General features: G+C 51.2%; 4 protein-coding genes across 4 annotated transcripts; 1 reads left to right on the top strand and 3 right to left on the bottom strand.

Annotated features, from left to right (window-relative positions):
- Window positions 1–523: 523 nt before the first annotated feature.
- Window positions 524–2596, bottom strand: F4807DRAFT_286306 (MFS general substrate transporter). The gene is made up of 2 exons (XM_047994750.1): window positions 2394–2596; window positions 524–2336 (listed from the first exon to the last, which is right to left on the bottom strand). The coding sequence occupies exon 2, from the start codon at window positions 2166–2168 to the stop codon at window positions 531–533; it is 1638 nt and encodes a 545-aa protein (XP_047849986.1). The 5' UTR covers window positions 2169–2336; window positions 2394–2596; the 3' UTR covers window positions 524–530.
- A 2008-nt stretch (window positions 2597–4604) lies between these two features.
- F4807DRAFT_454035 (putative citrate synthase) lies at window positions 4605–6299 on the bottom strand (the record flags this gene model as incomplete). Its single annotated transcript, XM_048000530.1, has 5 exons — window positions 4605–4663; window positions 4778–4860; window positions 5011–5748; window positions 5822–6019; window positions 6088–6299. 5 exons carry the CDS (start codon window positions 6297–6299, stop codon window positions 4605–4607), a joined length of 1290 nt encoding a protein of 429 aa, XP_047849985.1.
- A 250-nt stretch (window positions 6300–6549) lies between these two features.
- Window positions 6550–8378, top strand: F4807DRAFT_285646 (uncharacterized protein). The gene is made up of 3 exons (XM_047994748.1): window positions 6550–7054; window positions 7139–7586; window positions 7681–8378. Exons 1-3 carry the CDS (start codon window positions 6799–6801, stop codon window positions 7853–7855), a joined length of 879 nt encoding a protein of 292 aa, XP_047849984.1. The 5' UTR covers window positions 6550–6798; the 3' UTR covers window positions 7856–8378.
- Window positions 8379–10413: 2035 nt separating this feature from the next.
- Window positions 10414–12021, bottom strand: F4807DRAFT_286259 (uncharacterized protein). Its single transcript, XM_047994749.1, has 3 exons — window positions 11564–12021; window positions 11234–11435; window positions 10414–11175 (listed from the first exon to the last, which is right to left on the bottom strand). Exons 2-3 carry the CDS (start codon window positions 11404–11406, stop codon window positions 10623–10625), a joined length of 726 nt encoding a protein of 241 aa, XP_047849983.1. The 5' UTR covers window positions 11407–11435; window positions 11564–12021; the 3' UTR covers window positions 10414–10622.
- Between the last annotated feature and the right edge of the window lie 74 nt (window positions 12022–12095).

Genomic DNA, 12095 nt, shown 5'->3' with positions numbered 1-12095 from the left:
TGGCGAACAAACAGGACTCTCGAATTATTTATGTTTGTTTGAGGCAGTCAAATAAATTGCAATTGTTTTGTTTGTTTTGTCTGTGCAATGCCCTGCAGGGGGGAAAGAGAGATCTAGATATACCGACGTCTGACATGTCGACTACGCATACCCGGAACTCGGCACGCTCGCCTCAGCGAAGGGGGTTGGGGAAACATGGTAGCCTACCTACGTAGGTGGCGTCGCCGCACGCACTCGACGCAGCAGCGAGGCCCACGAACCGTAGAAAACGGACCGCCTTCCCTGATTTTGTGTTGTTTTCCATCGAAATACTTGATATATGCACCATGCACGTACATAGGCGACAGCCTAGCGATTTCGTTAGTAATAGTCAGAACAGATTGGTCGACGACGCGCGGGTGGCATGATGGTCGTACGATCGAAAGCTCGATTAACGAAATACCGTCAAAATGTGCATGTAACCTTAGTCTATTTGGACTATATACCTAGGTCTGTATCTAGGTATGCGCAAATATGAATATCTCTCATTTTTACCCCGTACCTTCGCCCGAGCCCTCCTTCTCCCGAAGCTCTCTGCGCCACCGCATCCCCCTTTTCACGACGAAGTATAGGCACGGCGAGAACGCGACGTACAGCACCGCGATGATGGAGTACGCCTTGCCCGGCCCGACGGCCTGGATGAGCGGGTCGATGGCGGCGGCCATGGCGGCCCCGAGCAGGAACTTGATGATGTTATTGGCGGCGCTCGCGGCGCCCGTCTTCCCGGGACGCACGTCCGCGATCAGCGCGCTGAAGACGCTGGTCGTGCTCACGAGGCCCAGGCCCAGCAGGAATACGAGCACGCATATGATCGCGATCGAGACCTCGTTCTCCAGCGCCCACCCCCACGCCGTGATGATGACCATGCTGAGCACGAGCGGAGGGACGGCGACCTCGATCCGCGCGCGCTCGATCGGGAACTCCGAAAGATCCATTTGCCGATCCCGATCCACTTCTAGCCCGAGCTTGCGCGCGTGCCGCCGGTAGTTCCAGTTCATGCCCTTGCCGACGAGGGCGACGGAGAAGATGGACCCGACGGCCATGGGGAGGTAGATCAGGCCGACTTTGAAGCCGTCGAAGCCGTAGATATCGGAGAAGAGCGTGGGAACTGCGGTCGCGACGGCGTATACCCCGGCGTACACGAACCCGCCGTACATGAAAAGCAGGCAAAGCTCTTTCTCGCAGAGCAGGACGAGAGACGTGACGAATTTCGACCAGGCGAAGTTGATCTTGGGGGCCTCGAGATTCTCGGTGGGAGAAGGTGTCGTGCTTTCGGAGTCCGACGCGACCTTTTTTGGGCGCCGGTTTCTTAGCAGCTGTAGCACGGTCTGGTTGCGTCTCCGAGGTAAGATGGAACCGTCGCCTACGACCTTACGACACGTTTCCGGGAAGAAGAATAGGAGGAATAGGAGGTTGACGCCGGCGCACGCGGCCAGGAACCAGAAGATGCTCCGCCAGCCTAGGTATTGCGCGATGGCGCCGCCGATGACGGGGCCCAAGCTCGGCCCTAGCGTGATCGGAACGGCGATGAAGGCCGTGTACTGACCCCGTTCGGCGCTCGTTGCGATATCCGCTACGACACCCTGGCAAAGGGCTTGTGTGGCTGATATGGTTGCCGACTGGAAGCAGCGGAGACCGAGAAGACTTCCGTAACTATCCGACTTGGCGAGACCGACGTTGGCGATGATGTAGAGAACAAAGCACGCTAGGTAGGCCGGCCGTCGTCCGGCGGTATCGGCGAAACCTCCGATGAAGATTGGTGTGACTCCCTGCAATATCATGTAGCTGGTGACGGTCAAGTTGATCCTGGTAATGGAAACGTGCAGGTCATCGGCTGCGATGTTGAGCGCGGGAAGGTATATCTGGGCCGTCCATGACGCGAAGAGAGCGCTAAATGCAGAGCTCAAAACGATCAATCGCTTTTGCCATGGCTTATACACCGTGAATCGGGGTGGAATGTCCTCGACTGGTGCCGAGTCCGACGATCCCTTATCCTCGGTATCGCTAACAACGGCGACGATTGTCTGCGCGCTTATTTCACTGGGCATCTTCGGCTCATCCGGTGAATCAAGCGGCACTTCCACCGAAATATCCTTCTCGATAATGACAGCTTCCTTTTTGTCCTCCATACCTAATTTGTTGTTGTTCCGATTTTAGGCGGTCCGGGCCCGAAACTCACGTGGAAATCACGTCGGAAGTTGAACAGCGGTGACAACTGGAAATATCTCATCTGCAGAGATCCAGCTAATATCTTTTAAGAACATAGTCTAATCATGCTCTGTACGTCATGGTGTAATCTATACATAGTGATATCAGCCCCCTAGGTGAGGAACGGGTTTCGGTATTTTTCTCACGCCATTGTAGCCACGCGCAGCTGGCTTCTTGTCGGCCCTTCGGATGGATCGACACAATTTCTAGATTGTGCCTCATGGGAAGGTCCTTTACCTCCAGTTCGCCTCCGGATCTCTTGGCACCTCTGACATGCGCTGATGGGGTTGACAGCTAACACTCATGAGGCCATGCCTAGAACTCATGCTGACCAGATAAGACGAGTCTAGGCCTTAACTCTCATCGCCTACAGGGGCTTAGAGAGGATAGCTAGGAACAGCACGTCTTGTTAGTAGCAGCTTCGGCAGGCAATCTACTTTCGTAACGATCTCGGATTCATGTCGTCCCATGATGACCCACTGCATCTCCTATATGTCCGTGTCATCGTACAAATACGTACTGGCCCTCCAGCCCTACATATTCCCCCGAAAAGAGACACAGTCAGTTCATTGACCGACCTTATCTTTGTGCAACTACTACCTAGGTCATTACCTGTCATTACATTACAACGTTCTACGGATCTCTTGCTTACTTCATCTTCTAGGATTTAAACTTGGTTCCGCCTCCTACTTAGGGAAGTCCCCTGAACTGTTCTTCGAAGTCGCAAGTCTCAGCTCTAACTGACTACCCCATTCCCCGGGTATAACGCGGGATCGTATACATACCTTGGCAGTAGATTACTGGGCATTGAGTAAATAGTCATCAATGATCATCCAGTCTGAAGGAAGGTAGGATTTGCAGTCTGGCAACCGACTCTATCCTTTGCCGCACAACCGAGATATCATGAGATTATTTCCTTCTACAGTCGAAGAAGAATTCTAATTGCAGGTGACCGAGACCGTGGATAACGGAATTGTGGATTGCAGGAATACGGGAATGGGGGACTGGGGACTGGGGAGAGGAAGTACCCAGAGGAGGCGAGACGGCTCGAAGCGCTGCAGAAGACTATGCAAGGATGTAATCAAATTAGAGTATAGCAACTCTGGGCGCTCACACTCTAGAGGCAACTGGGTTGGGGCGCATGGATGTGCCTTTGTCAAATATGCATGGTCAACGCACACATACAATCTCGACCTAAACAGTGCCAGCCGGTAATGCGACATTGATTCAGGGTATCGTATCGAATCGGAAATCTGCCCGCACGCGGATCTACCCTCGTAACTGACTTACATAGTACGAGTCATATACATCCGTTAAGGAGCTACTTATTAACTCTACACCCCCGAGTATGAAGCACGCAAATACTACCACGTATGCAATCCGGAATAAAGAAAGCAGACCTGGGGGTGGAATACCGGGCCACCCCCAATCTTCATCCACGACGCTACACCGGCTGAACGGGACGATGTCACATTCATACCGATCCTGCAATCCCACCAACTGCGCTATGATAACGTATAAATCAGGATAAATAAACAACCATGACATCGGCAGTAACTCGCTTCCAATGACATCTCATACATAGATTACCGACGCGGTCTGGTTGGACGCCTTAAGAAGGCACACGCCCCTTTCACGCCCCCCTACCCCTGGATTTATTGGATTTTGAACCATAGCTTGGACTTTGTGGCTCCGTTAAGACATACAGACCGATTGAGAGCCATTCTGGGGAGATTTGCGGCGAATGCAACAAGCTGACGAGGCCTTGGGGGGACGGGGTACTCCAAAGTAGGTTCATCGGGACGATCTGATGGGGGTTGGGAGGAACGGAGTGGGTGAGATGAGATTCTTCCTTCAGGTCGGCCATGATCAGCGACAGCCTCACGCCGATCTTTTCAGGGTCCAGCCTCGGCTTATATATCATAGCTGGCGATATTGAGCCTCTCTAAGTTAGGGCCGAATTGAGATAACGGCAAGTTGCTGAGTCGCTCGCCTCATCGTCGCTCTGGGACTTGACCCCTGAGCTGAGTTGCCTTGAAGACTTACTGGGATGCCACCTAGGTAACCTACGTGTACGTCTCCAATTCATGGCAGCAGAATACCATGGTAACTGAAGAATTACGATGAACTTGGTATCATGACCGATATTTACGTAGTTTTGATAACACCGTTTTATTGCCAAGTCATCTACCTATTTTTACATTACCATTGACCCAAGACTTTGGGTTTGAGCTGCTAGCTAACCCTACTCAACCACCGACTCTATTATAGTAAATAGCCGACTTGATTAAATTATGATATAATCGATCATTACGCTACGCTGAGTTGAATCTCCCTTATCTGTACCATCTAGGTACCTAGTTTGCCAGCGGCGCCACATACTTCTGCTGCGGCCGCCAAAGCTTCACCGGTTGCGCTACCCATCCAGCTAACGTCAGCTCCAAGACTTCGGGACATGGGGGTATGGGGGAAAGGAAAGGTAGTAAACGGGCGAGTATGCAGCGGGGAATGACAGGTGGGTAAAACTTACTCAGGCTTTCTCTCCAGTGCGCCAACGCGCCCGGAGTCCGGGAGAGGATGGTAATCGCGATGATCATGTCCGTGTCGAAGCCCCTAATCGGGAAGGTTAGCACAAGGATATATAAAATCGAATCCTGCCGTCGCACCACAGAGTCGCCTCGTAGTCAACTCAAAGTCGCACTTCACTCTCTCTCCAACTAGGCACTCGGCACTCGACAGGCAAACAAGCAGATAGGTACTCACATAGCCGTATACAGAAAGCAACCCATGAGATCCGCATTCGCCTTGAGCCCGCGCTCCACGAAATACGGATCCTGGTTCGCGTAGCGATCGATCGCCATCGCAACACGCAGCAGCGGGTTCGCCTCGACAGCGTCGCGGTGCTCCTCGAGCAGCTCCTCGATGAGCGCGACGCGCGGGTCGCGCGTCTTATAGACGCGGTGTCCGTAGCCGAAGAGGCGGCCGCCCTTCGCCTTAATCCGCTCGATGAAAGGCGGCACGCGCTCGGGGGCGCCGATGTGCCGGAACGCCTCGTACGCGAGGTCGATGGCGCCGCCGTGCAGGGGGCCGTAGCCGCATATGATGCCCGCCGTGACGGCGGACACGGGGTCGATCAGCGTCGAGCCCGCGTGCAGCACCGCCGCCGTCGAGTTCGTCATCTCGTGGTCCGCGTACAGGATCCACAGCTTCGCGAGGCATTTCTCGACGCGCGGGTCCGTGATCCCCATCATGCGCAGCAGGTTCCCGAGGAGCGAGCGGTCCGGCGAGGGGGCCGTCCACGGCTTGCTGTTCTTGTGGCAGTAGATTAGCGATATGGTCGTCGCGAGGTACGCGATTGTCCGCGCGAGCGCTTCGTCCGCGACGTCCAGGTGCCCGTGGAACATGGCGCTTTGCTGGTGCCGGGTCTTGCAGATCACGCTGTCGGTGGAGGCGAATGCGCTCATTCCGGCGAGAATCATGGGGAAGGTCTCGGCGTCACGACTAGGGTTCGTAGGTAGTTAGAGAAAATAAACTTCTTTCGGTACATTGATTTATTCGAAAAAGGGGGACATACGGGAACGATGAGATTACGTCTTTAACGCTCTGAGGCGGGTTCATCGCTTGGCCCATCGTCTCTCGAACATGATCTTTTTGTTGTTGTGTGGGTATACTACCCCAGATTATGAGGTGCATTACATCTTCGTAAACGTATTGCCGAAATATGCCCTCGATGGGAAATTCTCTATACTGGATGGTGCCACGCAGACCGTCACTGCACAGGGACTGTGAGTTAGACAAATGATAGAGAAGTGTAAAGCATTTTACGTTAGAAAGACTGACATATGGGTGATGCTTGACTCCATACATGCGGTATATTGGAAGCCATTGTCAAGAATGTGAAGTGGGCGAGCGGCTATCAGTGAAGCCACATCAGCCTTGTTCTCTGGAGCGCCAATGCGGCCAATATCTGCGGCTCGTATATAATCTCCTTCAATCGGAATCTTGTAGGACTTTCCCGTACGGGAATCTGTGACTTGAAGGTGGTGATCCATTATCTTCCCGCTCGGACGCCGAAACTTCTGAAGGAATTGGTTATGTCAAGAGAGAATAAGGGGTAAGGGGCAGTTGTAAGAGGAATCGACCCAACATACGATGAACATTCAGAACGGGACACGTTCAAAATGTTTATTACACAAACTATTAAAGGAGATCCTTTTTGTGTTTGCGTTGGACATGTTCTCGCACGTAAAACGGGCACATGGCTGTATGTTGGGATCCGTGAATCCCGCAATCCCTTAATCCACTGTTCCCCAGATCCCCAGATCCTGAAATCCACAAATCCCGTCTCATCATCGGTGGCACGATATTCTCACCGTGGAACATACTTTTTAGGATCACTGTTATTATGGTTGTGTAAATGGGGACTTGGAGAAGATATATATATTTCGTTATGGCTTCAATCTACTGCTGCCCTACTTTTACTCCATGATATCGTGGGTCACCATCGCTCATTGTAGTACTGAAAATTACTTGTGAAACTCATCCGACATTATGGCTGCTGCTGCTGTTGCATCTACCACTGGCCTTATGGGCATGTGGAACGGTACGAAAGATGGTAAGGAGGATGGATACATCGACTGGGCTAGCGGTTCAACGAACGTGCACAACCCCCTAGAAGTCAAAATCGAGGCTGAAGACATCCGGACGTTGAACCCTCAACCAGAATATGGAAACAACGGATACGGCGTTGCTAAGCATAAATCGTCTTTGACACCTGAGCAGTTTCTGGCTGGTAATGATGCTGAGGGTACGTACTTACCTTTCCATTTCTCGGTCGTTGGACATTTTAGTGATTTTAGCCCCTTTCCGCTAACAAATCCTATGATTTCAGGGAAGAAGTACATCGAGGATGTCTACTTCAAGGAGGTCGCCGAGTTAGTCAAGCAAGTCACCGGCTCCGACATCGTAGTCCCCTACGTATTCCGGATCCGCCAGAACAGCATGAAGGCCGGCGAATTCGCCGCTAACAAGCTCTCGCACGCGGCTCTGCCCGTCGCACACGTCGACCGCGACGCGATCACAGGCGAGGACGGCGTTCGCGAAATCCTTGGCGATGTCGCGGATGAGCTGATCAAGAAGGGCAAGCGCTACGCTCAGGTCAACGTCTGGCGTACGATCGACCAGCCCATCCAGAAGTGGCCGCTCTGCTTCATCAACCACAGCGGCGTGAGCGGCTGGGGCTACGATACTCACCTGGCGCGCGTATATCCAACCAATGACCCGAGAATAGCCATTCGAGGCGAGAAGAAGCACGACAGCGTTGTTAAGTACGACCCGGGGTATGTATAATTCGTAGAATCCCAGTTGTAAAATTCCCACCGTTCTGGCTTTTCATTCGTATAGAATACGGTTGCTAAAACGCCGTCGAAACAGTTATAAGTACCACTACGTTAGCAAGCTCGATCTGGACGAAGCCCTAATCTTCTCCTCGTTCGACTCAGACGTGACCAAGGTCTGCCCGCACGGCGCATTCTGGGATGATGCTAGCCCGGATGACGCGCCCACGCGACGATCCATCGAGGTTCGTTGCTGGGTTTTCTTCGATTGAAGGATTGAGGGATCTTTGACCTTAGCTTCGGCTGTGGCGAAAAGGGAGTAATACCGCGTCGATCGAAATGTGGTGGCGTTCAATTCCTGCAGAGAAGGCCCATCATTGCTACATCAGTCGTGCTAGTGTCCCTCTGGTAGTTTAAAAAGAATTAAGAAGTAGAATAGTTAATACAAATTCCAAATATCTGTAATATATGCGAAAGAGAAAATGCGAGGAGGTTGTAAGGAAGAAATAATAAGCTCGATGGGATGAGATAAGGGGATCTTTAGGCAGAACTCTTGAGGGGGGCCTCGAGGATAAACTGGCGACTGTATGTCTGATTCAAAAACCGGTTTTTTGGTGGAGCTGTTGCGATTACAAAGTTAATCAGCCGGATCGTATATTGAACGGCGCGGTGAGACGGGGCCGTGTTGTCGATCATGGCCGGTATTGTCTTTGACTGCCGTTGCCACTATCTACACTTTCAATCCTGGACTCGGCTGCGGATGAGGGAGTGGTGACATGGAAAATTGCACAGCCTTTTCTTCCGGCAATAGTGAAATGTAGGCTCGTAGGGTGTAATTGTCCGAGTATGGCCGATTCATCTTCTTGTCCTCAATTATCCTGTCTTCTGTCTTGCTTTCCTGTCGGCTTCATCATATCATCCGTAAGGTGTTTGAGCGCCGCGCTCTGCGGTCCACTAGCCACACACCACACCAACTCATCACGCAGATACACGGCCTCCGCCTGCAGTTGTCATACTGTCTTGGCTTAGGCCTCTATGTAGTACTAGAGCCCACAGATAGTCCCCGTCTTCGTTCGTAAAGGTCTTAGGTGGTCCGCAGCCCGCAGACAAGGGATGGAGGCCGGCAATGCAGAGTCATTGCTGACCCGCGACTTCGAATCTAGCCTTTGAGCCTTCTCGTACATTTTCTACTTTGTCCGGATGTACCGATGTGATCTTTTAGGTAGTACAAGCAATTTCTTTTATCCTTTGTTACCTCCGTCGAAATAACCTCGACCTGTTCCGTAGTAACCATAGTAACTATGGCGTTATGGTATACTACCTTACATAGGTGGTAGGCTCGGGCCGTCCCGGCTCCATAGAGATTATGTGAACAGGTATGAACGGCGACTCCAACCCCAAGTTTAAGGCACGAAAATCCCCAAGCGCGTGTTTGACAGCGCCGAGGTAGCTTCGCAGTGTTGTTGTCTCGGCAGTTGTGTTTCATACATAAACGGAAGGCCCCAGACGTCGGAGGGAGTTAGGCGCGTGATTCCGGCTTTCTTCCTGTCGGGTTCCGGGCTCCTGTTCAGTGCCATGCATGAGAGAAAGTAGTAAGCGCAGCGCCAACAAGCTTTTTCGCTAGAGAGATGACATTTTGGAGGACGCAAGCTGAAAGTGGAAATCGCTGCCGATTTGCTTGGCGGTAAGGTATTCATTGGTTACTGGTTGTTAGTTTGCAGGTAACATACGAAATTTGAGGGCCTGGATTGTCGCCGACTTAAAAGGACGAAGTCCTGTATTAATCATCAGCCCATGCCGCGCGTGGACGATGCATAGAGGAGTTAACTTCCGACGAATGTTAGTCAAAGGTCGTTACGTGCTTCCAGCCAAGTCCTGTAGTGCTCTCTTCAAAACCTGAGAATTAGTAACTTAATCTCCTCCGGGTTTGTGATTGTTTATTGTGGTGGTGGTCTGGGGATGTGTGTGTGGAGTGAGAGTCTTGGCATCGCAGCTCAATTATATAAGAATTCTGAAAGCTTAAATAGTATCCATGCGTACGTCACGACTCAGATACGATAAATCATACCCTGAGTCGAATGACGTTACGGGCTGAAATTGTGATGCATCTTGTTACACCACTTATAACGTGAAAAATATTTGGAGAAATAGGGGGGAGGCAACCCATATAAAGTAGACTGTGTTTCCTAATAGGGTAAGTGGGTACTAACACTAGTCCAAACTCTAAGTGGCTTCGGCAGAGATACTCCAACGTCTAGTTCATCGCCCGTATGTAACATTGCTATGGAACTTTTTTCTGGCCGAGTGGGGGAGAATATCTCTCTTATGTGCCATTGTACGTATATGCGTCGTTAGGTAAGTTGGGGACTTGCCCTATGTGCTAAAAGTTACTTTGTTGTTTCATTGACGGTGTGGGGTGCTGTTAAGAACAGGAATACTATAGTTGATTCTGATTGGCCCAAGAATAGTATAGGCAATAAGAGCAGGAGCCACACCATTATGCCGGCCGGACAACGTGTACCCTCGTACATCAATTTTCCCTTTTTTACCCCTTTTTTAAATAAAACATCCATAAACGAACACCACACCCATACTCTCAAGGGGTTCTCTTGGCTACACATATGCGCCCATACACCTGACGTGGTATTCAACAACCCACCCAGAAAAAAGGGACTTTTTGCTCTGAAGGATTGGGCACCGATCTTTACCGCCTCGCATACGCATGTGGTTGCAGTGATCGATAGAATTATTCTTATGATCTTGATGTGATCGGGATCGGCGCCTGCTACCGTAACCAAAGACGTAGCGCCGCGTTAATCGTCGATTGTTCTCATAGTGTGTGTATCTTGGTATGTGTACCATCATCATCAATCCCGAAGTCAAAAACATGATCTTCGACGACTGGGGGGTATAGCCGCTACTTTCTCTCCTCTCCTAACTAAATTCGAAAATTATCCGCGCTTGCGAGTTCCCGTCTAATTACCAAATACAGTACCTTCGCCTCTAGCGCCTTGTGTTGTATGTTGGTGAGCATTGGCATCAGCTCGGCGGCGATATTCCGCCCACACTCGAATCGCCCATGGATCCGACGCCCCAGTCGACCGGTTGCCAATGGACGTCTTGCGATGCGGCCACAGCTGCAGCTGCAAGCCGGGGATTTCCCAAGACGGCGAGCCGGCTGGGTCGCGGCCGTCCATTGGAATATCGGCGAATTCTATTGCAGCTCTGCTTGGCCAGGTGCGTATCTCTGGCGGAGTTGCGGGTGAAAATCGCCCCGCATAGGGGGCATACGCCCTTCGTGCTAGCCCCCGATCTCTCCTTGACATGTCTCACGAAGTTGCTCTTGGACGAAAACTCACGCCCGTTGCATCCGTGATCCCAACAGCGATGTTTTCCATTTCGGTCCATTGACTGGTCCTCACTACTCGGGTTGCTTAGGAAATCCGACACTCCGGTACTCAACTTATCCAGAGCATTTGGATACGGATCTACTGAAGCTAGATTTCCTGATATGTGCTGTATTGATGCCATTGGCGCTTCGTCTCCATTGATACGATTCCGGGTAGTGTCAGTATCGTCCATCCAGAAGAGGCTGTTTTATATATACGTTAGCTAGGTAGTTCGAGGTGTATCATGTAGGGCATGCTTGCCTTTTCTGAGACAATTCGTTGAAAATGGCCGAACCGTCTAGTATGGGATCTACAAATCCCGCAAAATCCGCTGACGTTGCGCTAGTTGAATCATGGTAGTCTAGCGGCTCGATGTGGCTGTGGCTGTGAGTTTTCCTACTCTTGGAGCTGTGTGTACGCTTCTGTCGTATCATCTTGACGTCGTGGAAGACTATTGCAAGTTCTAGAAAATATGAGACGACTGCGGAAAATGTCATAGGGGTCCTGCCACAGTCGTTGTTTCTGATAATTGGTTATAGGTAGTGGAAAGGGTTTATTCAAAGCGCTTGAGTGTGTGCGTATATGCCTTACCCGCCAGTCCGGATATTAAATACTTCTGAGATATTAAATATCATTAACCATCTGCCCGGCTGGAGTCCTCTTGTAGCCGAGCAGAATGTGCCTTATCACGGGAATCGCTAATATGTGCCTAGTCTATGGGATTTAGACAAGAGCTACAAATTCCCAATCAACGAGACGCTGACCACCTGCCGAGGGACAAAGACGGAACTAAATCAGAATCGAACGTCTTTCTGGTCTGACTTAGGTTCCAGCGAACCTCTGCGGCCCCTGACAGAGTACAGCAGATACCCGAGCCACGAGGACTATGCAGTGATTCGAGAAGTCGAAAAGCTGGTCTAGAACGCACGTAACAATTGGCATGCCATGTCGGTCCTTTTTTTACAGCTCGAGGTCGCCCCCATCATTGCAAGTGCCTAGTAAGATAAGAGAGCTTCCCAAGGGAGTGGTAGGTCTAGAAGACCCCGAACAGCCTCTGTAGGTCAGACTCTGGGATTCGACTTACACCTGCACTCGCACCAGATCTAGACCCACGCCGCTCCAT

The sequence above is a fragment of the Annulohypoxylon truncatum genome (genome assembly GCF_022578515.1).
Source record: "Annulohypoxylon truncatum strain CBS 140777 unplaced genomic scaffold F4807scaffold_43, whole genome shotgun sequence".
Classification (NCBI taxonomy): Eukaryota; Fungi; Ascomycota; class Sordariomycetes; order Xylariales; family Hypoxylaceae; genus Annulohypoxylon; species Annulohypoxylon truncatum.
This window is presented reverse-complemented; position numbering and strand designations above follow the sequence as displayed.